Source organism: Telopea speciosissima, chromosome 11 (genome assembly GCF_018873765.1).
Source record: "Telopea speciosissima isolate NSW1024214 ecotype Mountain lineage chromosome 11, Tspe_v1, whole genome shotgun sequence".
Taxonomy (NCBI): domain Eukaryota; kingdom Viridiplantae; phylum Streptophyta; class Magnoliopsida; order Proteales; family Proteaceae; genus Telopea; species Telopea speciosissima.
In genome coordinates, this window is record NC_057926.1 from 34,565,763 (window position 1) to 34,592,546 (window position 26,784).

The 26,784-nt window shown below is 39.1% G+C and overlaps 2 protein-coding genes and 1 long non-coding RNA gene across 3 annotated transcripts; all 3 read left to right on the plus strand.

Annotated features, from left to right (window-relative positions):
- The first annotated feature begins 217 nt into the window (after window positions 1–217).
- LOC122645629 lies at window positions 218–16,586 on the plus strand. The gene is made up of 3 exons (XR_006330490.1): window positions 218–227; window positions 1,636–1,638; window positions 16,455–16,586. It is a non-coding gene; the product is annotated as an uncharacterized LOC122645629 (long non-coding RNA).
- Window positions 11,535–21,213, plus strand: LOC122645628 (hydroquinone glucosyltransferase-like). Its single transcript, XM_043838946.1, has 2 exons — window positions 11,535–13,002; window positions 21,164–21,213. Exon 1 carries the CDS (start codon window positions 11,557–11,559, stop codon window positions 12,976–12,978), a length of 1,422 nt encoding a protein of 473 aa, XP_043694881.1. The 5' UTR covers window positions 11,535–11,556; the 3' UTR covers window positions 12,979–13,002; window positions 21,164–21,213.
- LOC122645000 (hydroquinone glucosyltransferase-like) lies at window positions 19,753–21,172 on the plus strand. Its single transcript, XM_043838355.1, has one exon. The coding sequence runs from the start codon at window positions 19,754–19,756 to the stop codon at window positions 21,170–21,172; it is 1,419 nt and encodes a 472-aa protein (XP_043694290.1). The 5' UTR covers window position 19,753.
- Window positions 21,214–26,784: the final 5,571 nt, after the last annotated feature.

The window sequence follows — 26,784 nt, forward strand, 5'->3', positions numbered from 1 at the left end:
CAGTCTCCACATGTTACCTCGAACTTGTCTATCACTCATCCATAACGGCCTTTGGTTCCCAATACATCAGATTCCCCTATTTCCATGCAAGATTGCCCTATTTCCATGCACTTTAATGACATGCCAATCTCCACCTCACAACTTCAATCAATCTCAGCCTTTCATCTTCTTCAACACCCTGAAATTTCTCAAACAATCCTGAATCTTCTCCCTTATCTCTCCAACATGTCCCTATCCAACCCTATCATTAATTGCTCTCCTTCCTCTATAAATCCTAATGCCCATATACCAACTTTACCTCAACCACTTATACCCACTCCACTTAACCTTAATGAACCTCCACCCACTAACCCAAATCCAATAAATCTTTCACAACCAATCCATCACCACTCTAATTTCGATCAATCCTTGGTTTAGATGTCACCCTCTCCTAAGAGACCTCGTAGGGAGTTTGATAAGGAAACATGCATTAATGATGAGGTTGATTTGATGATCAAAGATGAAAATACAGATTCTCAGCATTTTTTATCATACGGCCCCGTTGTGGCTGGGGGAAATCAACCCCACGGGTCATCATGAAAATTTTAAGCTGGAATTGTCAAGATTTGGGGAGCCCCTTGACAATTCAAACTCTGAAGAATCTCCTCAAGTCTGAAAGACCTCACATTCTGTTCCTGATGGAGACAAAAAAGAATAGACAAAGGTTTGAGAATTTTAGAAGGAAGCTTCCTCCTCATGGCTGTTTTGTTGTTGACCTTATCAATACTGCTGGCGGCCTGCTTTACTTTGGTGGAATGATGTTTAGATTGATATAATCACTTCTACAAATAATTTTATTGATGCTAAAGTCTCTCCAGGGTTACCCCTCTTTCTTCCTTACTTGTGTCTACGGGGAAACTAAGAAACACCTCAGGCAAGGTATTTGGGATTGCATTTCTTCATCTTTTGGTTCTCAAAGGCATGATAGTTGGCTCATGGTAGGTGATTTCAATTCTTATCTTTCCTGGATGGAGAAGTCTGGTGGTAGTCAGTCTCGTAACAAAGACTGTGATGCTTTTTGAAGTTTTATTGATGACTGTAACTTAATTGACTTGGGATATAATGGGCCTCTCTACACTTGAAATAACAAAAGGTTGGGCTCTGAAAATATTCGGATTAGATTGGATAGAGGTTTTGCTAATCCGACTTGGTTGCAGGACTTCCCTGATTATGTTGTACTAGTTAAAGCTACCATTGGTTCGGACCATGCTCCTATCATTGTCAATACTTTCGGCATTAAACCTAAACAGGCTCGACCTTTCAGGTTTGAGGAAATGTGGTTCACTCTCCCAGACTGTGGCAAAGTGGCAAAACAAGGATGGTGCTTCTCTCCCTCTGGTTCTCCTGCTAAAAAAATCTATAAGAAGCTCGATAACTCTAAGATTATCTTTAAAAGATGGAATCGTAATTGTTTTGGAAATATCCATGTCAAAATTCAGAAATTGAAGGATGCTTTGGTAGATCTTCAATCTCAACCAATTGATAAATTCTCTCAAGATAGAGAAACTGAGATCATTTCGGCCCTTGAGCAGGAGTTTCAAAAGGATGAAATATTCTGGAAACAAAAATCCAGAATTGATTGGCTAAGAGAAGGAGATTGTAATTCAAAGTTTTTTCATGTGGTGACTCTCAAGAGGCGACATCATAATAAAATTCTAAAATTAAAATATCCAGATAGGTCTTGGACACAATTTGATGGCGAGGTTCAAAATCTTCTTTACAACCACTTCAAGGATCTTTTCAAAGAAGAACCAACTAATGAAGCGGCTATTTTGGAGGTTACCCAAGGAAAACAACCACTAATCTCAGAAGAGATGAATTCATCTCTTTACAAAATCCCTGATCTTGAGGAGGTGAGATCTGTGTTATTCTCTATGGCTCCTCTAAAATCGCCATGTATTGATGGGTTTCCTCCAAAATTCTTCCAAAAATACTGGGATTTTCTCAAAGAGGATATTTTTGCATTTGTGGGGGACTTCTTTATCAATGGCAATCTTTCTACGGTTTTGAATAGAACTCTCATATGTCTTATACCTAAATCCAAGGATGCTGATTCTCTAGATCAATACCGCCCTATCAGTCTCTGTTCGGTGATGGTTAAGATCATTACAAAGTTGATTGCTTTGCGCCTAAAAAAAGTTTTGGATTTGGTGATTGGTCATTCTCAGTCAGCTTTTATTCCTGGTAGGTATATTTCTGACAATATCCTTATAGCGCATGACTTATTTTATTATATTAAACATCGAAAAAGAAAATGCCATTCTCAACTTATGGCCATTAAGCTTGATATGCGAAAAGCATATGACTGAGTGAATTGGTCTTTTATCGAAAAGATGCTTCTCACTTTGGGTTTCTCTGTTGCATGGATTAACCTTGTCATGTCCTGTATTAAATTGGCCTCCTATAGCCTCTTGATTAATGGCTCAGAATGTGGCCACATTTCTCCTTCTCGTGGTATCAGACAAGGTGACCCTCTCTCACCGGCCATTTTTATCATATGTGCTCAAGCTCTTTCTTCCATAATCAATAAGGCGATTTCTAAAGGAGATATTCAAAGAATAAGAGTTAAAAATCGAGGAGATCAAATTTCTCATCTTTTATTCGCAGATGATTGCCTTTTATTTGACAGGGCCTATATTAAAGAAATCTTAGCCTGGAAATCTTGCCTTGATCTCGATTGCAATGCCTCTGGCCAGGAAATCAATTTGAAAAAATCTTGCATCGTCTTCAGCCCTAATTCCCACAACAAATTCAAAAGATGGTTTTCTAGAGTCCTAAAAATTCCATATGAGGATGGGCCTTCTAAATATTTGGGTTTACCTACTGAATTTGGTGTTTCTAAGAAAATTCTTTTTCAGAACTTCAAAGATTGTACCCTCTCCAAATTACAAGGCTGGAAAAAATCTCTTTTCTCTATGGCCGGCAAAGAAGTGCTAATTAAATCCTAAGTTCTTCCAATGACAAACTTTGCAAGGTCTCACTTCAAAGTTCCAAAGTCTATCCTCGATGACATTAAAAAGGCATCTTCGAATTTTTTTTTGGAGGATTCTTTAGATAATCGCAAATTACACTGGGTTTCTTGGGATAGGCTTTGTAAATCTAAACAAAAGGGCGGCTTTGGCTTCAGAGATCCACACCTTCATGACCAAGCTTTGCTTGCTAAAACAGCTTGGCGGCTTTGGTCTTCTCTAGAATCTCCATGGGCAAGATTGATCAAAGTATTTATTTTCCAAATGGTGATTTTCTGCAGGCTAAGTTGGGACATCAACCATCTTGGGGATGGCGTAGCATCATAGAGGTCGCAGTTGCCTTTCTCTTGGCCTTCTTTGGATAGTAGGAAATGGAGAGGACATTTCTATCTGGAACGATAATTGGATTCCTACTTCCAAAAATTTTAAAATCCTTTCTATTAAACCAGTCGATTGTCAGTTGGAGAAAGTCTCGGAGCTGATTGATCAAAGAACAAGGACTTGGAGATTTGATCTTCTTGATGCTTTCTTCCTACCTGTCGATAAACAAGAAATTCTTAAAATCCAACTTAGTCTCTATCCACAAGCGGATAAGTTGGTTTGGGGAGGTTCCAAATCAGGTATGTTTTCTGTTCGCTCTATGTACCATCTTCTCAATAACCGCAAGGATATGCTCTCTCATAACAGGCCCTCCTCTTCATCATCTCATAAAGCTTATCCTTTGATGAAAGAGTTCTATTGGAAAAGGATCTGGAATGCTCATACCTTACCTAAAATTAAGATGTTTTTATGGAAAAGTTGTGCTGATGGTATTGCATCAGGTGAAGGTCTAGTGGACAGAAATATTCCTTTAGATCCTTCATGTCTAAGATGTGGTCATCAGAAGAAATCGGTGGGTCATATCTTTCTTTCTTGTCCCTTTTCTAGGGCGGTGTGGTTTGGCTCTCCTCTTGCTCATTTAACTCTTCAAATTGAATCCCCTACTTTAAGTGATTGGTTTACTTGTTGGGATCCCATATTCCAATCTGATAAAAAGCAAGTTCAAGATTGGTTTTCCCTGGCATCTTTTATTTTTTGGTATTTATGGAGAGCCCGTAATGATCTCATCTTTAAGAAACACCAATGGTCTCCAGAAGAAGTTATTAAAGTTGCTGAAAGGGCTTATCAAGAATTCTGGGCAGCTACAGAAAGTGGTTCTAAGACCCCCCTCCTATCATGGACAACCCTTCAAATCCACAGAGAATGATCAGATCTCAATGGACTCCTATTCCTCCTCATGTTGTCAAAATAAACTGTGATGCGGCTTGGAATAAAGAGTCAAAACGTGGAGGTATTGGTCTTATTTTTGGAAATCATCTTGGCCTTTAGGGTTTCGGCTTATTCCTATGGCCTACAATGCGAGTCAGCTATTATTGGAGAGGCTTATGCTATTAGATCTGGTCTACTCCACGCTGCTACGAATGGTTTCAACCAGATATTGGTTGAATCGGATTGTTATAATCTGGTTAACCAATTATGCTCTAAGTCACCTCTGGAGATCGAGATTTATAGCATCTGTCAAGATATTTTTCATCTGCAACAGTCTTTTGTTTCTTGCTGTTTTTCTTATGTTCCAAGATCCTCCAATTCTGTGGCGGACTCTTTGGCCAGGTCGCCCTATCGGTTGAGTTTCCGATAGTTTGGCCACTTACCACTTCGTGGCTTCTGTAACTCTATAATGCAGAAGCACTTGTAATGACTCTTCTGATCAATAGGTTTTCTTTCAACCAAAAAGAAAAAAAAGAAGAGAAAATCTCATTCTACAAATACAAGAATTAAGGCCAGATCTAGTATGATTTCTATTTCAATTTCGGATTGCATGAAATAATCAACAAGTAAATTTTTTTTTTTATCAAGAAATTGAAATTGTTTTGGTTGCATCAATTGAAATAATTCAAGAATAAGAAATCCATTTGGTAGTTCAATTTCCAAGAGTAAATTCTATATATTTCATTGGGAGAGGGTCGTGGTGGTAGCGACGGGGATAGAAGTGGTGGTGGGGCCGGAAAGAGGGGATGGTGGTGGTGGTGGTGAGACCTTTAGGAGAAGAAAGGTGGTGTTTTTTTTTTTTTAATATAAAATTACTGCTTTGCCCATCAAATTAATCATTCATGTGCCCATTAAAGTGCAAAAGTGAAGTCAATTTCAAAATTGAAACAACTCCTTAGCTTTTTCAAAATTTCTATTTCATTTGACTTATTTTCACTGAAATATGGTGCAAAAATCAAACCAAACAATTTTCAAAATAGAAATCACCTCATGAAATTGAAATAGAACTCATACCAAATTAGGCCTAAGTTTTTCTTCACCTGTGGAGAAGAGAGAATCTTCTCTCCACTGGTGATGTGAACTCTTGTGTGATTAATTCTCACACCCTTTTGTATAGGATCAAAAATACCTTTTCACATGCTAATCAAGGGGTCTAGATCTCCATGGTGTATGGAGATTTTCCCTTCACAATAGGTGAAGAAAATCTGAATCCAAAATAAAAACCCTATCTTATAGATTATTTCACATTAGAAATCACATAAAATATGGAGGTTAGAAAATAAAAAATTATTTTTTACACAGCAAATGGGTTGTAAGATTAGCATTTTTGAAAAAACAAACAAAAGGAAGAAAAGAGGAAGAAGCCATCTAATTTGGTTTCTTTTGTATAAGCACATAAGTTCTAGGCTGCACTTCAAATTAATGAATGCAACCATAATTGTGAACTAGGGTAGTGAAAATATTTTAATTCCATGCCCTGAGTTCCGTTGTGAGAGATTGTAAGGTGGAGGGACCTACACATAATGTTTGCTATCAATTATGAGTTTTCTGACTATACAATACTAAGGATGTGCTTGTGGACAATTAACTTAATTAGCTGATTGAGTGTGACTCAATGTGGGTTGCCTTGGTGTACAACCCAATAGGATCGCACCATTTGACTCTACCAGACTAAAGTAAGAAATGAATGTGGCTTGGCTATATAATAACCATAAGACGAGAGAAAAGTGTACAAGTCATTATTATCTCATACAATTTGATAGAGAGCTCTCTCCCAAATCATAGACACTCTCTCTCCAACTGTTGGAGGTTGCCATCATTCGAGGGAGGATTCCATTGTGATATTAGCTATCAAAGCATTGAGTGAAGATTGATTCTTACTTCTACAGGTTCCGTGTTCAAGTATTGTGAATCGTTGGAAGTGCTTCGCTTGCAATGTGCACAAACGAGATATGCCTAAACCTGCATTATAATAGTTGATTCAAATATCCTATTACGTGAGGATCGGTTCTTTATAAGGATCTAAAAAATTCTAATTTAGTATCATTTCCGCCTACAAATAGTCGAAGTAAAGCACCCATATATACAACTATATAAGTAGTCCACGTAAAGAATCCATATATGCGAATTATACACATTTAAACAGATTCATATATCTACAAGACATTTGTGATCAACTGTTTAAATCTTAAACAATGTATAAAATGTATTTTTTTTTTGTCACAATTTCCTTGAGGTATATAAAATGACATGAAAAGGTTTTTACATCATATTTTTTTTTTGGGAAAAGTTTTCATACACGGTCGTGTAAACTGTATATGTGAGAGGGTGGGAGTTTCAAGACATTAATTAATGGGAGGGGATTTATGACTTTTCCAATTCTGTGAGAGACCCTCTCACATAACACGGCTTACACAGCCGTGTATGAAAACTTTCCCCTTTTTTTATTGATGAACAAAACAAACTATTTATAGAGAAGAAAAAAGATTTACATAGTCGCCAGTCGGATGTATACATTTGTCTACCATTGCTTTATAAGCTAGAGATTTTACTGCATGAAAGATATTATCATCCCTATTCCAAAGAAAACTACTATTGGTGAAATTACTAGTTAGGTATGCTAACTCAAGAAAGGTATTAACCAAGTTCCATGAAACTTTTATGTAATCGATCAGTGGGATGTAAAAGGTCATTGAGATCTCTACAATTGCACCAAATCTCTTTGAGTTTGATCTTTGCTTTCCTAGCATGCTCCACCCCGTCAAGATACTGAAAAGTTCTGCTTCCATCTTGTCCTTTGATGTTACATTGTTAAGTAACCTACAGATGTTAGAGTGTCCTGTCCAGCTATCAAAATGCAAAAAGTCCAACCAGTTAATCCTAATTCAAGGTCAGAAATGCCTGCATAAATTAACACAAGATATTTGAATACCTGATTAGAAACAATAGATATAAAAAGAGGGGGGGGGGGGAGGTTGTATGTATGAAGGGGGATTATGTATGAAGGGATTATAGATGTACTTGGATCTATAGATGGGGGATAGATGTTCAAATCTGAGAGCCACTTATTTACAGACCGAATTATCAAAAGAGGATCAGCTTTCGCTAATCCTTGAACCACCTTGTTCTTTAGTCATAGTTAGTAAGTTCAGGAATGGCAATTGAACGGGTACGGATACGTACAACAATTAAATGGACTAGACGACAATAATACTTTTAAAAAATCCAGTGCAACATAACGCGTACAACAATGATACGGTACGTGTTTGATACAGTTGCTCTGTAAAAATCTGGAAACAAAAATACGGGCATATATTCAGGATATAGTAGAGATGTACACCTAATAAACACAATAATAGAACATAAATTTCAACAGAAATAAAACCCACTATTTAAAATTCTCTATTTGCTTAAGAACAGAAATTTCAACAGAAATAAAATCCACTACATAAAATTCTCTATTTGCTTAAATAGTTTTTGGAGTAAAAGTTAGTATAGACATAAAACGCAAATCCTACTAAGGAAAAAGGTAGTGAAGTCATGGCATAGACCTGCTTCCTCTACCTTCCTCGATGCTAAATCAACATCGTTCACTCAAAGTGTAGGAGCTCCTAATAGTTTTTTTTCCCCCCTCCCCAATCTCTTTTTTTTCATGCAACAATTTGATTTATGTTAACTATTCTCATTCAAATCAGTAGCTAAAGGAAAGATAGGAAAAATATTCAAGTCAAAACCATGTGTGCATATGTGAGAAAATACTTTCCCACTTCTCTTGCTGATCCTCAAAAGCTTTGACTGAAATGGCAATCTAAATCTCAAAAAGGAGAGGATCGATTCCTTCCCAATCTCTCTCTCTCTATAATATCAAATCTATTCTATACGGACAGACATTGCTATAAAGTTAAACACGGTTTTGAGTTCGCAGGTCTCTACAATCGTCGATGGAGAAGATATGGAGAAGAGGAACCGACTGCCGCTGTAATTGCCGTTGGAGCTTCCAATTTTGCAGGTCGCTGCAATCGTTGATCTCTTGAAGAACCTTAGTCCCCAACCTAAAATCACCCGGGAACGATGACGGAGAAGATGGGGGCTAAGGTTTTGGCATCCGCGACTATGAGAGAGGTAGTGGGGGACGAGGGTTTGGGGAGTTATTCAGGTTTCAGTGACTTCGTTGTTCGGGTCTTCGGGAGTCGGGAGCTAAAACCGCGTTATGTTTCTGGTGTTTCTGTACGCAGAAAAACCGTTTGATAGATCTCTTACATTTCAAGTGTTCTTGTTACCATAAATCAAAATTTATGGTTATTTTTTTAAATAAACATATTTAGGCACCGTTTGATAACTTATGCGTGTTTCTGATTCGTTTCTCATCAAAAACATATTTTGGTGTTTTTGTTTATAGAATAATGTTTCTGGGTTGCAAAATGGTGTTTGATAAACCTGTTCCAGGAACATATTCAGAATACTTTTAGTATTATAAAGGTGTTTGATAAAACCTGTTTCTGCAACAGTTTGTAATGGTTACCATAAATTATAGAAATACTATTTATACTATAATCCATATAAAATCAATGATGTTAAGACATTAAAAATTATTAAAAATTTAAATAAAGTGTATATTAAAAAAAAGAGACTGCGATGCACTAATATGTTACTATGAATTACAAAAATGCCATTAACACTATAAATTACAAAAGTTTATGGATTCATTAGACATACAAAAGTTTTAAAGAATATAAATAGGAAATGTCTCATTTATTTTTGCATCTTCTAAACCAGAGAAGTAACAAAATTCATTCAAACTATCAACAAAAAAAAACGAAAGAAAAAAACACAAAGAAGCAGGCATTGTATGATGCTCATGATTTTCTTCTATGAACAATTGAATAAAATAGGTCTTGGTAGATTCGAACCACAATCCCCTTGGAACATGCTTGAGACATCCTCATGTTCCAAGTGCTCTACCAATTAAGCTAAAGACCCATCAAATAAAGTTTGAAATTTACAAGTAACCATGAGACCATGCCATAAACCATGCTTCAATGATAATATCCAATGGTGACCTTGCCACAATCCTTCCTAATGTTCTCACATGTATTGAACAAAACAAGAGATCATGTAAAAGAGCTGGAAAAAATTTGTTGAAGAGGAATATCAAAATCAATTGTTTCTCATTAGATAACAAGTCACTAATGAGCAACAAGTACAACATCCCTTCTTCCTATTCTTTCTAACCTTCTTCTTCTTCATCTTCTTCAACCTTTACTAGTTTTTAGATCGGATTATGAGTTCCGGAATGGCAGTAGATTCATCCCATTGATCTCAAGTTCTGTTGACAATTCACTACCCCTTTTCTATGTTCTGTTACAACACTACTACTTCCCTTGATTTCTATTATTTACAAGTTACTAATCGTACGCATTTTATACGTGTATAATACTTCCAACCATAAAAATCGCGTATAAATCCATCTCTAACGACTTATACGGGAAAAAATAGAATTTTGAATTAAATGTTTGGATTCACGTATTATACACGTATAATACACGAATTTACTAACTATGTTCCTTACATGCCAAATAAAATAACAAGTGATAATAAAAGTTGAGAAGAACCAATGAGAAGATAGGGGAAGGTTTGTCTTCATCTATCAACCATTGGATCGGCATTACTTCCACATGGCGGCCTGTGAGTTGAGCACAGCATTATGGCCGCTCAACCCCAGGCCGCAGAGGATCCAAATCCATACAATGCGTGCCAAAAAAAAAGAAAGAAAAAGGTAAACAAAGGAAAAGAGAAGATAATGACACTGAACTAATAGAATATTCCAATTTAAGATGCCATTGAGTTTAATGGTTGATACTTGTTCCGTATGGTTAATAAAATCTTATAATTTTATTTCGAACTTATGCTTTATTAATGGTTGATATTTGCTTTAATAAGGAAAAGAAAATTGGTTACACATAAAACAAAAATTAGAAATAAAATTATAAGATTTTATTAACCATACGGAACAAGTATCAACCCAAAAAGTCAATAGAATCTTAAATTGGAATATTCTATTATTTTAGTATCTTTCTCTTCTCATTTCCTTTGTCTATTTTTTGGTACGCATTGTATGGATTTGGATTCCCTGTGACCTGAGGTTGAGCGACCATCATGCTGCGCTTAATTCACAGGCTGCCATGAGAAAGTAATGCGATCCAATGGTTGATAGAAGACAATTCAAAATTCAAAATTCAAAATTGCTGCTCAAAATAATAATAAAAAAATGCCAGACCACCATTTACCAACCATTGGATCGGTATTAATTCCAGGTGGTGGACAATGAGTTGAGGGCAGCATGATGGCCGCTCAACTCCAGGCCGCAAGGGAGGGTTGAATTTAGGGGGTGTAAGTTTGCGCCTGTCGGCCCGAGCCTACCTTGAACCCAAACAGAGCCTGAGCTAAAATTTTCAACCCTGAAGGCGAGTTAGGGTTGAAATTTTCAAGCCCGGGGTCAGGGTTGGGTTGGGTCAAGGTTGAGGCGTCGAGCTAAGCCTAGCCTGGCCCGGCCCTGTGTTAGGTTATGCTTTACAATTTTTGTTTAATATCTAATCATCTATTGGTTTACCAAAAAAAAAAATAAGACTAATTATCTATTGGACAAAAGTATTTAAATTTTACGATTAGACTAAGTTTTTTAATCCGCCGAAAAATCTAATAGTCAATTGAGTATGAAACAAACCAATAACCAATTACATGAGGCTAGTCAATCAGGGCCAACCAGACCCTAACTAAAATCATGGTAAATCAAGGCCGAACTGGGTTGGGTTGAGTTCGATAGGATTGGGCTGGGATGAGAATCTCAACCCGGGTTGAAGGTTGGGCTTGGGTTGACCTAAGATCATGACTCAAGATTAGAATAGGATTATAAAAAACCCGACCCAACTCGACCCTATTTCACCCCTTGTTGAACTGTTGGAGATAAAACTGACAAGTCCCAACCAATAATGCAGAAATTGGATACCTCATACGCTAGTGCTGACATCACAGATTCATCAAGTTTCTAGAGAGAACTCCACTTCCACCCTCCACTTTTTTCTCAGTTGGGTGGCCAGTCAAAGTCTTATCCTACTACACCAATCCAATACACAAAAAAGGTATAACTTAGAAAGCAAAATAATCCCCCACTGTCTATATTAACTGACTTTACCTTGAGATAGCTCCTCACAAACAATTCTAGATCCAAACCCTAATAACCATGGAAGAAGAAGCAGAGAAAGCTACTCAAATTGTCATTCTACCCTCACCAGGGATGGGTCACCTCATCCCACTAGCCGAGTTTGCAAAACGACTCGTTCTTTATCACCACTTCTCAGTTACCTTCATTATCCCATGGGATGGTCCTCTCCCCAAACCCCAGAAAGAAGTCCTTCATTCCTTTCCTAAAACCATAAATTCTGTGTTACTCCCACCTGTTAATCTTGATGATCTCTCCTCCGATGTACCTCCCGAAGTTCGCATTCGTCTCACCGTTACTCGTTGTCTTCCCTCTCTTCGCGATGTACTTAAGAAGGACTTAAGTACTGCTACTTCTCGTCTCTCTGCCTTAGTTGTTGATCCATTTGGGATTGATGCCTTCGAAGTCGCCAAGGAATTCCAGGTTTTGTCTTACCTCTTCTTTCCCGGTCCAGCTATTTCATTATGGTTGTTCTTTTATTTGCCAAAGCTAGATGAGATGTACTCTTGTGAGTATAGAGACCTACCCGAACCGGTTAAATTACCCGGGTGTGTACCGATTCATGGAAGTGATTTGTTTCACCCGATTCAGGATCGAAAGAATGAAGCCTATTCATGTATTCTTAGCTTATGTAGAGGTGTTTTATTGGCTGATGGTATTTTATTGAATAGTTTCATGGATTTGGAACCGGGTGCAATCAAGGCTTTTATGGAAAGTGGAGATTTGTGCACCCAACCGATCTATCCGGTTGGACCACTCATAAGGACCGGTTCAGGAGATGAGGGTGATCCAAATGAATGCCTTAAGTGGTTGGATGATCAACCAGATGGGTCTGTTGTGTTTGTTTCGTTTGGGAGTGGAGGAGTTTTGTCACCAGAGCAGCTGAATGAATTGGCCTTTGGATTGGAACAAAGTGAGCAAAGATTTTTATGGGTTATTAGAAGCCCAACTCGTAAATCTGTGCATGCCAACTTCTTTAATGCCCAAAGCATTGAGGATCCATTTTCGTACCTACCACAAGGGTTCTTGGAGAGGACCAAAGGAAGAGGGCTTGTGGTGCCCTCATGGGCTCCTCAGATCCAAGTCTTAAACCATGGTTCGACGGGAGGGTTTTTGACTCATTGTGGGTGGAACTCAACTTTGGAGAGCATTGTCCATGGTGTTCCTTTGATTGCTTGGCCACTCTTTGCAGAGCAAAGGATGAATGCAGTGATGCTAGTGGAGGACATGAAGGTGGCATTGAGGCCCAAAGAGAGAGAAGATGGAATAATTGGACAAGAAGAGATTGCAAGGGTGGTGAGGAGTCTAATGGAAGGAGAAGAAGAGCAGAGTGTAAGAAGTAGGATGAGGGAGCTCAAGGATGCAGCAGCCAGGGTGTTAAGTGAAGAAGGGTCTTCAACACAGTCACTCTCTGAGGTAGCACAGAAATGGAGGACCCATTAGCCATTAATAGAATTTTGGAACCATGTTTCTCTTCACTATGGTGAAAAGAGAACCTCTTCTTCAATGGGATTTGATCCTATTAATGGATTGGTTTTGGGTATTTTCTACTGTGTCGAATAGGGGTGGAAGTTAATGATGAACCCATAGTCTAATCATAACCTCACATCAGAATTGACAACATGGGTTCCATGAGGAAAAATTTAGTCCTATAATTTTCTTTTTCATTTTTTTGTGTGTTTGTTTGGCCGGAAACTGGATCCATGAGGAAAAATGTAGTCCTACAAGTTTCTTTTTCATTTTGTTATTTGTTTGGCTGGAAACATCCTCTAGTATTAATTACATTGACACCATTGTTTTTTTTTTTTGATGGAAAATACAAAATATATATATTAATAATGGGAAATTATAGAGTTCATATTGTGGGCATTCTTAGCCAGATTCATTGCTATAGATAGACAAAAAGTGTCTCCTGAAGTCCTATAATGTACATCTTGAGATAAGTCCGATATATATAATAGGTTCTTAAAAAGATTCCAAGGCCAGGGACATTTGGTTGGAGATGGAAGAACACCAGTGATCCTTTTGTTGGCACACCATATTTCTTTAACCTTTAACCCAATGCTGGCAGTATGGCCAAGTCCTTTTCGAATCCCAAAAAGGTCTGGAATTAGCTCTTCAGTAGTTCGGATGTTTCCTGCAGCAAAAAACTTAAACCTGCCATCTATAAAAAAGATATAGGACCACCCTGCTACATTCAGTCCAGCTATATGGTATCCTACACAGATTACAACATGGAAATTGAGCAAGGGTAAGTTAAAAGAATATGTGTTAAGGGAGACCACTGGACTCTGTTGTATTACAGCCTAGGATGTTAAGGGGGGGGGGGATAATTTTAGATCAAATAACCATTTGTGGATGTGATCCATAATCCACTTTGGATCAGGCTTCTTCGAGCCAATAACTACTTTGTTCCTAACTGTCCAAATGTAATAACACATAATGATAAATACGCTAAAAAACCATAAAACATCTTGTTTAATAGACTTCAACTGAAGATAAAAAACAAACAGAATTGTCTCAAACTTCCAAATTCCAGAAATCAGTTCTTAACTTCAAGGGTCCTGCTGCCCAAATGTGTTTAACCCAATCACAAGATAAGAAAAGGTGCCATGAAGATTCAACACTATTTCCACAAAGAGCACAGGAGGATTCAATATGGATCCATTTCGATAGAGTAGCCTTGGTAGGGATTCCTGCATTTAGCAAACGCTAGAAGAAGAACTTAAATTTTGGGTGAATCTGAAATTTCCAAAAGAATTTCCACCACGAAATAAAATCAGAAGAATCATTAGCAGAAAGTGAGATTAATTCATGTGCAGCTAATTTAGTGGTGAGGTTACCGTTCTTGGCCTTAAGGCACCACCATCTATCCTCAGAATCTGAAGTGTTCAAGGGTTGGATACGAGATGAAAGATGTAGAGGGATACAGTTATTGATAGATTCAATTTTCCATTCGGTGCCTTCTTTAAAACTATCTACTAATTTCACCCTGTCAGAGGTAGTAAGTGGGTGTTTAGCAGAATGAGAGAGATTACCTGAGATGGAGGGAACCCATTTATCAAACCAGAAATGGGTGGTTTTGCCATTGCCAATCTTTTTGATCACAAACTTTTCCAGTTGAGGAATAACATGTGAAATACTATTCCAAGTCCACGAACCTTTTCTAGCTCGAGTAAGGGGGTCAAAGAAAGACAATTTTGGGAAATACCTGGCTTTTAAAATTTGGGACCACAACATGGCCGGTTCAGTGATCAATCTCCATCCTAATTTCAAGAGTAAAACTTGGTTATGGTGTTCAGCTTTCCGAAAACCCAATCCCCCAATAGTCTTAGGGGTGCACATTCTTTCCCAAGAAATGAGGGAAGTTTTTTTCTTGTGGCTGCTACCATTCCCCAACCAAAAATTAAGGCTGAGGGAGTCAATATTTCGACAAATTTTAAGGTGGAAGAGGAAGCAATTCATTAAGTATGCCAGAGTTGATGCCAAAACGGATTGAATAAGTACATTGCGTCCAACATAAGATAGAAAATTGGTCTTCCAAGAGGATAACTTCCTTTGCATTCTAGATACCACCCTTTCTAATTCCTTAACTTTGGACCTGCCATGAAAAAGGTTAGTACCTAGGTAGATTGAGTCCTTAGACATCTATCTCCTTAATACCAATTAGAGAATTGAGGGATCGTCTTTCAGATGCGGGAACATTTCTACTGAAGTGAATCCCACTTTTGGAAGGGTCAATCTCTTGTCCAGAGAGATCAGAAAAAGGATCCAGTGTGGCTTTAATAGTGAGTAGATCGTCATGAGTTGCACGAAAAAAGATGAAAATATCATCAGCAAAAAGGAGATGAGAGATTTTCGGAGCTGATCTAGAAATTTTCACTCCGTGAAACATGTTCAGGTCCCGATAGGCCGTAAAAAGTCGGGAGAGAACTTCTATAGCCACAATAAAGAGGTAAGGGCTAAGGAGGCACCCTTGTCGAATACCCCTAGAAGCATGAAAAAATTCTAAAGGACTACCATCCATTTTAATAGAGAAGGAAGTAGAAGAGATTCAAACAAAAATTAAATTGGACCATTTTTCTACAAATCCCAAAAATTTAAAAATAGAGATAATTAGGTCCCATTCAATCCTGTCGTAGGCTTTTGACATATCGATTTTTATGGCACCATAACCCACTTTACCTCTAGTGTGCTTAAGAAAGTGAAAAATTTCCTGAGCAATAATAATATTATCTGTTATCTCCCTACCAGGAATGAAGGCAGCCTGAAAGGGAGAGATAAAAGACTGAAGAGTGCCTCTGAGTTTGGTGGCAATAAGTTTAGATAAGATCTTATATGTAACATTGCAGAGACTAATTGGTCTGAAGTCCCCAACATGTGAAGCATTATCAGATTTGGGGATAAGACAAATTAGGGTATGGTTAAGTCCGCTAGGGATGTGACCAGTGTTAAAAAAGTCCAAGGCTAAGTTCAAAAGATCTAGATGAACCAGCTCCCAGAATTTTTGAAAAAAACCAGCATTGAAACCATTGATTCCAGGAGCTTTCAGAGGGCCAAAGGAGAAGACAACCTTCCTGATTTCGTCCATGGTTGGGGGGAAACAAAGGGACCCCATCTCCCCCTGAGAAAGGACAGCAGGAAACAAGCATTCAATGAAATTGGCCTCCAAGGGTTTAGAAGAAGTAAAGAGGTCCTCCAAAAACCCAGCAAAAATATGGGCAATTGCTTTGGGATCTTCCACCTTTTGTCCTTCATCATTCCAAAGAAATAAATAACTGCATCCAAAGGTGTTCGATCTGCTTCTGAAATGCTCTCAAATAGCCAAACTGTTGCGAACTTTCGAATTTGAACTGAACCACTTAAAAGTTTCCGCTCTCAAAACCACTACACTGGACTTGAAAACCACCAATCTCAAGTCCAAAACCACCACAAATCCCCTAAAATATAACAATATTGACACAAACCCACAAATTATCTCCTTAAATCTACCACAAAATTCCCATTCTCAACCCCACCTATAGCACAAGAAACCAAAACCTCCCTTACCCACCAAAGAAAAAACAATAGAAGAAAAACCCATTATCCCTGCCCCAGTGTCCTACAATAAATTACTTTTGAAACACCAGAAGATGCAAAACCCATCTGCCATATGCAACTTGGAAAACTCAAAACGAAGGTAGTAATGTGAAAAGGAGAAAATAAAGAGAGGGCAAAAGATTCGTTAGAGGAAGAGGAGTCTGAAGTGGAAGAGATCAAGGATGAGATCGATTCGTCAAACAGAAACCGATTATCCCTCCTTTGGCACTCTTCTTCTTGCCCAATTTGTTGTGTTGTTGGCACCACCTTCGTTGTTAATGCTGTGGCTTGCGGTGGAGTTTCCAGGTTAGGGTTACATATAAGAGATAGTGTTTCAGCAAGGATTTATGGTAAAAGTTAGGGCTTTTTTACCTGGCCACGGTATGCTCACAAGATGCCCTAATGGTTTGTGAAACAGCAGCCATGGCTGCTGGTTTTTTTTTTTTTTTGGTTGCAGGAAGAAGAAGAAGAAGGGGGTAAAAATGTCACTTCAGTATCTTTTAATTGTAGTTTAGGCATTACAAAAAATTTAACCGGTGACATCATAACTAAACTAAAAGACTTGACCTACTTGAAAGAAATGCTAAACTGCAGGGGATGTTCAAATAATTGTTCCAAACGTTGGGGAGACCAAGTAATTAGGCCATAGTACAGGGGGTGTCCAAGTAATTTTCTCTAAAAGTTATTAAAAATTCAAATAAAGTGTATATTAAAAAAAAGAGACTGTGATGCACTAATAAGTTACTATAAATTACCGAAATACCATTAACACTATAAATTGCAAAAGTTTATGGATCGATTAGATAAACAAAAGTTTTAAAGAATATAAATAGAAAATGTCTCATTTATTTTTCCATCTTCTAAACCAGAGAAGCAACAAAATTCATTCAAACTATCAACAAAAGAAGAAAGGGAAAAAAAAAAAAAAAAAAAAAACACAAAGAAGCAAACATTGTATGATGCTCATGATTGTCTTCTATGAACAATTGAATAAAAAGAGTCTTGGTGGATTTGAACCACCATCCCCTTGGAACATGCTTGAGACATCCTCATGTTCCAAGTGCTCTACCAATTGAGCTAAAGACCCAACAAGTAAAGTTTGAAATTTACAAGTAACCATGAAACCATGCCACAAACCATGCTTCAATGATAATACCCAATTGAGACCTTGCCACAACCCTTCCTAATATTCTCACATGTATTGAACAAAACAAGAGATCATGTAAAAGAGCTGGAAAAAATTTATTGAAGAGGAATATCAAAATCAATTGTTTCTCATTAGATAACAAGTCACTGATGAGCAACAAGTACACCATCCCTTCTTCTTCTTCATCTTCTTCAACCTTTTCTAGTTTTCAGATCAGATTATTAGTACCGGAATGGCAGTAGATTCATCCCATTGATCTCAAGTCCTATTGATAATTCACTACCCCTTTTCGATGTTCTGTTACAACAGTACTACTTCCCTTGATTTCTATTCTCTACAAGTTACTAATCATACGCATTTTATACGTGTATAATACTTCCAACCATAAAAATCGCATATAAATTCGTATCTGATGACTTATACGAAAAAAATTAGATTTTTGAATTAAACGTTCGGATCCACATATTATACACGTATAATACATGAATTTACTAACTACGTTCCTTACATGCCAAATAGGATAACAAGTGATAATAAAAGTTGAGAAGAACCAATGAGAAGATAGGGGAAGATTTGTCTTCATCTATCAACCATTGGATCGGCATTACTTCCACATGGGGGCCTGTGAGTTGAGCGCTGCACGATGGCCGCTCAACCCCAGGCCGCAGAGTATCCAAATCCATACAATGCGTACCAAGAAAAAGAAAAAGGTAGACAAAAGAAATGAGAAGATAATGATACTGAACAAGGAAGAAGGGAATATTCTATTATTTCAGTATCATTTTCTTCTCATTTCCTTTTTCTACCTTTTTCTTTTTTTTGGTACGCATTGTATGGATTTGGATCCCCTGCGGCATAGGGTTGAGAGGCCATTGTGCTGTGCTCAACTCACAGGCCGCCATGTGGAAGTAATGCGATCAGATGGTTGATAGATGAAGACAATTAAAATTCAAAATTCAAAATTGCCGCTCAAAATAAAATAAAAATGCCAGATCCCCATCTACCATCCGATCGACATTAATTCCACGTGGTGGCCTATTAGTTGAGGACAACATGATGGCCGCTCAACTCCAGGCTGCAGGGGAGGGTTGAACTTGGGGGTGTAAGTTTGGGCCTGTCGGCCCGAGCCTGCCTTGAGCCCAAACAGAGCCTGGGCTAGATTTTTCAACCCTGAAGGCGAGTTAGGTTTGAAATTTTCAAGCCCGGGGTCAGGGTTGGGTTGGGCCAAGGTTGAGGCCTCGAGCTAAGCCTAGCCCGGCCTGGCCTGTATTAGGTTATGCTTTACAATTTACTGATTACATTTTATAATTTTTGTTTAATATCTAATTGTCTATTGGTTTACCCCAAAAAAAAAAAAAGACTAATTATCTATTGAACAAAAGTATTTAAAATTTTAAGATTGGGTTAAGTTTTTTAATCAGACAAAAAGTCTAATAGTCAATTGAGTATGAAACAAACCAATAACCAATTACATGAGACTGGTCAATTAGGGCCAACAAGGCCCTAACAAAAATCATGGTACATCAACCAATCCCGGCTCGATCAAGGTCAATCAGGGCCGAACTGGGTTGGACTGAGTCCGACAAGATTGGGCCTGGGATGCGAATCTCAACCCGGGGTCAGGGTTGGGCTTGGGTTGAGCTAAGATCATGACTCAGGGTTAAGCTAGGGTTATATAAAACCCGGCCCAACCCGGCCCTCACAGTTGGAGATAAAACTGACAAGCCACAACTAATAATGCAGAAAGTGGATACCTCATACGCTAGTGCTGACATCACAGATTCATCAAAGATTCTAGCGAGAACTCCACTTTCACCCTCCACCACTTTTTTCTCAATTGGATAACCACTCAAAGTCTTATCCTACTAAACCAATCCAATACACAAAAATGGTATAACTTAGAAAGCAAAATAATCCCCCACTGTCTATATTAACTGACTTTACCTTGAGATAGCTCCTCACAAACAATTCTATATCCAAACCCTAATCATCATGGAAGAAGAAGCAGAGAAAGCTACTCAAATTGTCATCCTACCCTCACCAGGGATGGGTCACCTCATCCCACTAGCCGAGTTTGCAAAACGACTCGTTCTTTATCACCACTTCTCAGTTACCTTCATTATCCCATGGGATGGTCCTCTCCCCAAAGCCCAGAAAGAAGTCCTTCATTCCCTCCCTAAAACCATAAATTTTGTGTTACTCCCACCTGTTAATCTTGATGATCTCTCCTCCGATGTACCTCCCGAAGTTCGCATTCGTCTCACCGTTGCTCCTTGTCTTCCCTCTCTTTGCGACGTACTTAAGAAGGACTTAAGTACCACTTCTCGTCTCTCTGCCTTAGTTGTTGATCCATTTGGGATTGATGCCTTCGAAGTCGCCAAGGAATTCCAGGTTTTGTCTTACCTCTTCTTTCCCGGTCCAGCTATTTCATTATGGTTGTTCTTTTATTTGCCAAAGCTAGATGAGATGTACTCTTGTGAGTATAGAGACCTACCCGAACCGGTTAAATTACCCGGGTGTGTACCGATTCATGGAAGTGATTTGTTTCACCCGATTCAGGATCGAAAGAATGAAGCCTATTCATGTATTCTTAGCTTATGTAGAGGTGTTTTATTGGCTGATGGTATTTTATTGAATAGTTTCATGGATTTGGAACCGGGTGCAATCAAGGCTTTTATGGAAGGTGGAGAGTTGTGCACCCAACCAATCTATCCGGTTGGACCACTCATAAGAACCGGTTCAGGAGATGAGGGTGATCCAAATGAATGTCTTAAGTGGTTGGATGATCAACCAGATGGGTCTGTTGTGTTTGTTTCGTTTGGGAGTGGAGGAGTTTTGTCACCAGGGCAGCTCAATGAATTGGCCTTTGGATTGGAACAAAGTGAGCAAAGATTTTTATGGGTTATTAGAAGCCCAACTCGTAAATCTGTGCAAGCCAACTTCTTTAATGCCCAAAGCATTGAGGATCCATTTTCGTACCTACCAAAAGGGTTCTTGGAGAGGACCAAAGGAAGAGGGCTTGTGGTGCCCTCATGGGCTCCTCAGATCCAAGTTCTAAACCATGGTTCGACTGGAGGGTTTTTGACTCATTGTGGGTGGAACTCAACTTTGGAGAGCATTGTCCATGGTGTGCCTTTGATTGCTTGGCCACTCTTTGCAGAGCAAAGGATGAATGCAGTGATGCTAGTGGAGGACATGAAGGTGGCATTGAGGCCCAAAGAGAGAGAAGATGGAATTATTGGGCAAGAAGAGATTGCAAAGGTGGTGAGGAGTCTAATGGAAGGAGAAGAAGGGCAGAGTGTGAGAAGTAGGATGAGGGAGCTCAAGGATGCAGCAGCCAGGGTTTTAAGTGAAGAAGGGTCTTCAACACTATCACTCTCTGAGGTAGCACAGAAATGGAGGACCCATTAGCCATTAATAGAATTTTGGAACCATGTTTCTCTTCACTATGGTGAAAAGAGAATCTCTTCTTCAATGGGATTTGATCCTATTATTGGATTGGTTTTGGGTATTTTCTACTATGTCCAATAGGGGTGGAAGTTAATGATGAACCCATAGTCTAATCATGACCTCACATCAGAATTGACACCATGGGTCCCTTGAGGAAAAATTTAGTCCTATAATTTTCTTTTCATTTTCTTGTGTGTTTGTTTGGCTGGAAACTGGATCCATGAGGAAAAATGTAGTCCTACAAGTTTCTTTTTCATTTTTTTGTTTGTTTGGCTGGAAACATCTTGTAGTATTACATTGACACCATTGTTTTATTTTTTTATTTTTATGGAAAATATATATATTAAACATAGTGGGAAATGACAGAGTTCATATTGTGGGCATTCTTAGCCAGGTTCATTGCTATAGATAGACAAAAAGTTTCTTCTAGAGTCCTATAATGTACATCTTGAGATAAGTCCGTGTTGCGTCAAGAAATCGTTCGGTGGTTCCTCGAGTGCCGTAATCTGCAAAAGGACCAGGGTGACAAAGGAGAACCAGTGTGGTTCCGGCCTAGGACTTTCCGATGCCTAAGTAGATCTCTCTGGGCAAATAGATGAATAGTTAGAATTCAAGATATTCCAGATGGGTTGATGGGGTGGAATACCTCTGCTTTTATAGTAGAGTGTGGCGGTGTGGAGAGTCCCAGTCGATGGCGAGTAATCCTCGTAGTTGATAGAGTCCTTGGGTAGCAGGGTTCTTCCTTGGTTGGATGTCTCCCTAAGGGAGGTAGTGTCCCAGTAGGGTTGATGTCCTTAGTAGATATACGTTTGCACTTGTTGGATAAGGTCTTTGGTGTTTGAGTCCGTCAGGGACGACGTGGCTGGTAAGTGGTGATCCAGAGTCCTTGAGATGGTGCATGTCTTGTTGATGGCGGCAGTAGTGGCCTGGTCTTATGTCAGGGTCTACGTCCGCGGTCAGATCTGTACCCGAGTTTAGGTCCATGCCTGTCTGAGGTCCATGCCCCTAGGCAGTCCACGCCCATAGGCAATCTGTGCCCATGGGGGTTTGCGCCCATAGGGGTTCGAGCCCAAGGGAGTCCGCGCCCATGGGGGGTCGACGCCCGTGAGGAGTCCACGCCTGTGCCTTGGGTTCAGGCTCCTGGGCCTCGATCTACTTCGGTTCGCGCTTGTGCCCTGGGTCTGCGCCCCTGGGCATCAATCTACTTCGGTCCGTGCTTTGTCCTGGTCCGCGTCCCTGGGCCTCGATCCGCTTCGGTTTGCGCTTGTGTGCCTTGGTTTGCGCTCGCCTTTGGTTCGCGCCCATCTAGGTCCGCCCCCGTCTCTGGTCCGCACCCATCTAGGTTTGCGCCCATCTAGGACTGCACCCATCTAGGTCCGCGCCCCTCTCTTGGTCCACGCTCCTCTCTTGGTCTGCACCCGTCTCTGGTCCACGCCTATGGCCGTGCCTGTCTGGTCCGAGCTCATGGCCGCGCTTGTGGATCGTATCAGAGCTGGTTCTCCACCGGGCCTGGGATGGTCCACCTCCTTGGGTTAGGACACATGGCTGCTTGTGATTGGCCGGTGTGATTTTGGGTTTATCAGTCCGATATATATAATAGGTCCTTACAAAGATTCCAAGGCCAGGGGCATTTGGTTGGAGATGGAAGAACATCAGTGATCCTTTTGTTGGCACACCAAATTTCTTTAATCTTCAACCCAATGCTGGCAGCATGGTCAAGTCCTTTTCGAATCCCAAAAAGGTCTGGAACTAGCTCTTCAGTAGTTCGGATGTTTCCTGCAGCAAAAAAATTAAACCTTCCATTTATAAAAAAGATATAGGACGACCCTGCTACATTCAGTCCAGGTATATGGTTTCCTACATAGATTAAAACATGGAAATTGAGCAAGGGTAAGTTAAAAGAATATGTGTTAAGGGAGACCAATGGACTCTGTTGTATTACAGCCTGGGATGAAAAGGAGGGTAGGGGGAATAATTTTAGATCAAACAACCATTTGTGGATGTGATCCATAATCCACTTTGGATCAGGCTTCTCCGAGCCAATAACTACTTTGTTCCTAACTGTCCAAATGTACTAACACGTAATGATAAATACGCTAAAAAACCATAAAACATCTTGTTTAACAGACTTTAACTGAAGATAAAAAACAAAAAGAAATGTTTCAGACCTTCAAATACCAGGAAATCAGTTCTTAACCCCAAGGGTCCTACCTCCCAAATGTGTTTAACCCAATCACAAGATAAGTAAAGTTGCCATGAAGATTCAACACCATTTCCACAAAGAGCATAGGAGGATTCAATCTGGATCCATTTCGATAGAGTAGCCTTGGTAGGGATTCCTGCATTTATCAAACGCCAGAAGAAGAACTTAAATTTTGGGTGAATCTGAAATTTCCAAAAGAATTTCCACCAAGAAATAAAATCAAAAGAATCATTAGCAGAAAGTGAGATTAATTCATGTGCAACGAATTTGGTGGTGAGGTTACCGTTCTTGGCCTTAAGGCACCACCATCTATCCTCAGAATCTGAAGTGTTCAAGGGTTGGATACGAGATGAAAGATGTAGAGGGATACAGTTATTGATAGATTCAATTTTCCATTCGGTGCCTTCTTTAAAAATACCTACTTATTTCACCCTGTCAGAGGTAGTAAGTGGGTGTTTAGAAGAATGAGGGAGATTACCTGAGATGGAGGGAACCCATTTATCAAACCAGAAATGGGTGGTTTTACCATTGCCAATCTTTTTGATTACAAACTTTTCCAATTGAGGAATAACATGTGAAATACTATTCAAAGTCCATGAATCTTTTCTAGCTCGAGTAAGGGGGTCAAAGAAAGACAATTTTGGGAAATACCTGGCTTTTAAAATTCTGGCCCACAACATGGCCGGTTCAGTGATCAATCTCCATCCTAACTTCAAGAATAAAGCTTGGTTATGGTGTTCAGCTTTCCGAAAACCCAATTCCTCAGTAGTCTTAGGGGTGCACATTCTTTCCCAAGAAATGAGGGAAGTTTTTTTCTTGTGCCTACTACCATTCCCCAACCAAAAATTAAGGCAGAGGGAGTCAATATTTCGGAAAATTTTGAGGGGGAAGAGGAAGCAATTCAATAAGTACGCCGGAGTTGGTGCCAAAATTGATTGAATAAGTACACTACGTTCAACATAAGATAGAAAATTGGTCTTCCAAGAGGATAACATCCTTTGCATTCTAGATACCACCCCTTTTAATTCCCTAACTTTGGACCTGCCATGAAAAAGGTTAGTACCTAGGTAGATTGAGTCCTTAGACATCTCCTTAATACCAATTAGAGAACTGAGGGATCATCTTTCAGATACGGGAACATTTCTGCTGAAGTGAATCCCACTTTTGGAAAGATTAATCTCCTGTCCAAAGAGATCAGAAAAAAGATCCAATATGGCTTTAATGGTGAGCAGATCGTCATGAGTTGCACGACCAAAGATGAAAATATCATCAGCAAAAAGGAGATGAGAGATTTCCGGAGCTGATCTAGAAATTTTAACTCCGTGAAACATGTTCAGGTCCCGATAGGCCAAAAAAAGTCAAGAGAGAACTTCCATTGCCACAATAAAGAGGTAAGGGCTAAGGGGGCACCCTTGTCGAATACCCCTAGAACCATGAAAAAATTCAAAAGGACTGCCATCCATTTTAATAGAGAAGGAAGTAGAAGAGATTAAAACAAAAATTAAACTGGACCATTTTTCTCCAAATCCCAAAAATTTAAAATTAGAGATAATTAGGTCCCATTTAATCCTGTTGTAGGCTTTTGACATATCAATTTTTATGGCAACATAACCCACTTTACCTCTAGTGTGCTTTAGAAAGTGAAAAATTTCATGAGCAATAATAATATTATCTGTTATCTGCCTACTAGGAATGAAGGCAGGCTGAAAGGGAGAGATAAAAGACTGAAGAGTGCCTCCGAGTCTGGTGGCAATAAGTTTAGATAAGATCTTATATGTAATAATGCAGAGACTAATTGGTCTAAAGTCCCCAACATGTGAAGCATTATTAGACTTGAGGATAAGACAAATTAGGGTATTGTAAGTCCGCTAGGGATGTGACCAGTGTTAAAAAAGTCCAAGGCTAAGTTCAAAAGATCTAGATGAACCAGCTCCCAGAATTTTTGAAAAAAACCAGCATTGAAACCATCAATTCCAAGAGCTTTCAGAGGGCCAAAGGAGAAGATAACCTTCTTGATTTCATTCAAGGTTGGGGGGAAACAAAGGGACCCCAACTTCCCCGGAGAAAGGACAGCGAGAAACAGGCATTCACCAAGGGTTTAGAAGAAGTAAAGAGGTCCTTCAAAAACCCAGCAAAAATATGGGCAATTGCTTTGGGATCTTCCACCTTTTGTCCTTCATCATTCCAAAGAAATAAATAACCACATCCAAAGGTGTTCAATCTGCTTCTGAAACGCTCTCAAATAGCCAAACTGTTGCAAACTTTCGAATTTGAGCTGAACCGCTTAAAAGTTTCCGCCCTAAAAACCAGTAAACTGAACTTGAAAACCTCTAATCTCAAGTCCAAAACCACCACAAATCCCCTAAAATATAACAATATTGACACAAACCCACAAATTATCTCCTGAAATCTACCACAAAATTCTCATTCTCAACCCCACCTATAGCACAAGAAACCAAAACCTCCCTTACCCACCAAAGAAAAAACAATAGAAGAAAAACCCATTATCCCTGCCCCAGTGTCCTACAATAAAATACTTTTGAAACACCAGAAGATGCAAAACCCATCTGCCATAAGCAACTTGGAAAACTCAAAACGAAAGTAGTAATGGGAAAAGGAGAAAATAAAGAGAGGGCAAAAGATTCGTTAGAGGAAGAGGAGTCTGAAGTGGAAGAGATCAGGGGTGAGATCGTTTTGTCAAATAGAAACCTATTATCCCTCCTTAGGCACTCTTCTTCTGGCCCAATTTGTTGTGTCGTTGGCACCACCTTTGTTGTTAATGCCGTGGCTTGCGGTCGAGGTTCCAGGTTAGGGTTACATATAGGAGATAGTGTTTCAACAAGGATTTATGGTAAAAGTTTGGGCTTTTTTACCTGGCTGCGGTATGCTCACAAGATGCCCTAATGGTTTTTGAAACAACAGCCATGGCTGCCGGTTTTTTTTTTGGTTGCAGGAAGAAGAAGAAGGGGGTAAATTTGTCACTTCAGTATCTTTTAAGGGTAGTTTAGGCATTACAAAAAATTTAACCGGTGACATCATAACTAAACTAACAGACTTGACCTACTTGAAAGAAATGCTAAACTGCAGGGGATGTTCAAGTAGTTGTTTCAAACGTTGGGGAGACTAAGTAATTAGGCCATAGTAGAGGGGGTGTCCAAGTAATTTTCTCTAAAAATTATTAAAAATTCAAATAAAGTGTATATAAAAAAAAAGAGATTGCAATGCACTAATAGGTTACTATAAATTACCGAAATACCATTAACACTATAAATTGCAAAAGTTTATGGATCGATTAGACATACAAAAGTCTTAAAGAATATAAATAGGAAATGTCTCATTTATTTTTGCATCTTCTAATCTAGAGAAGCAA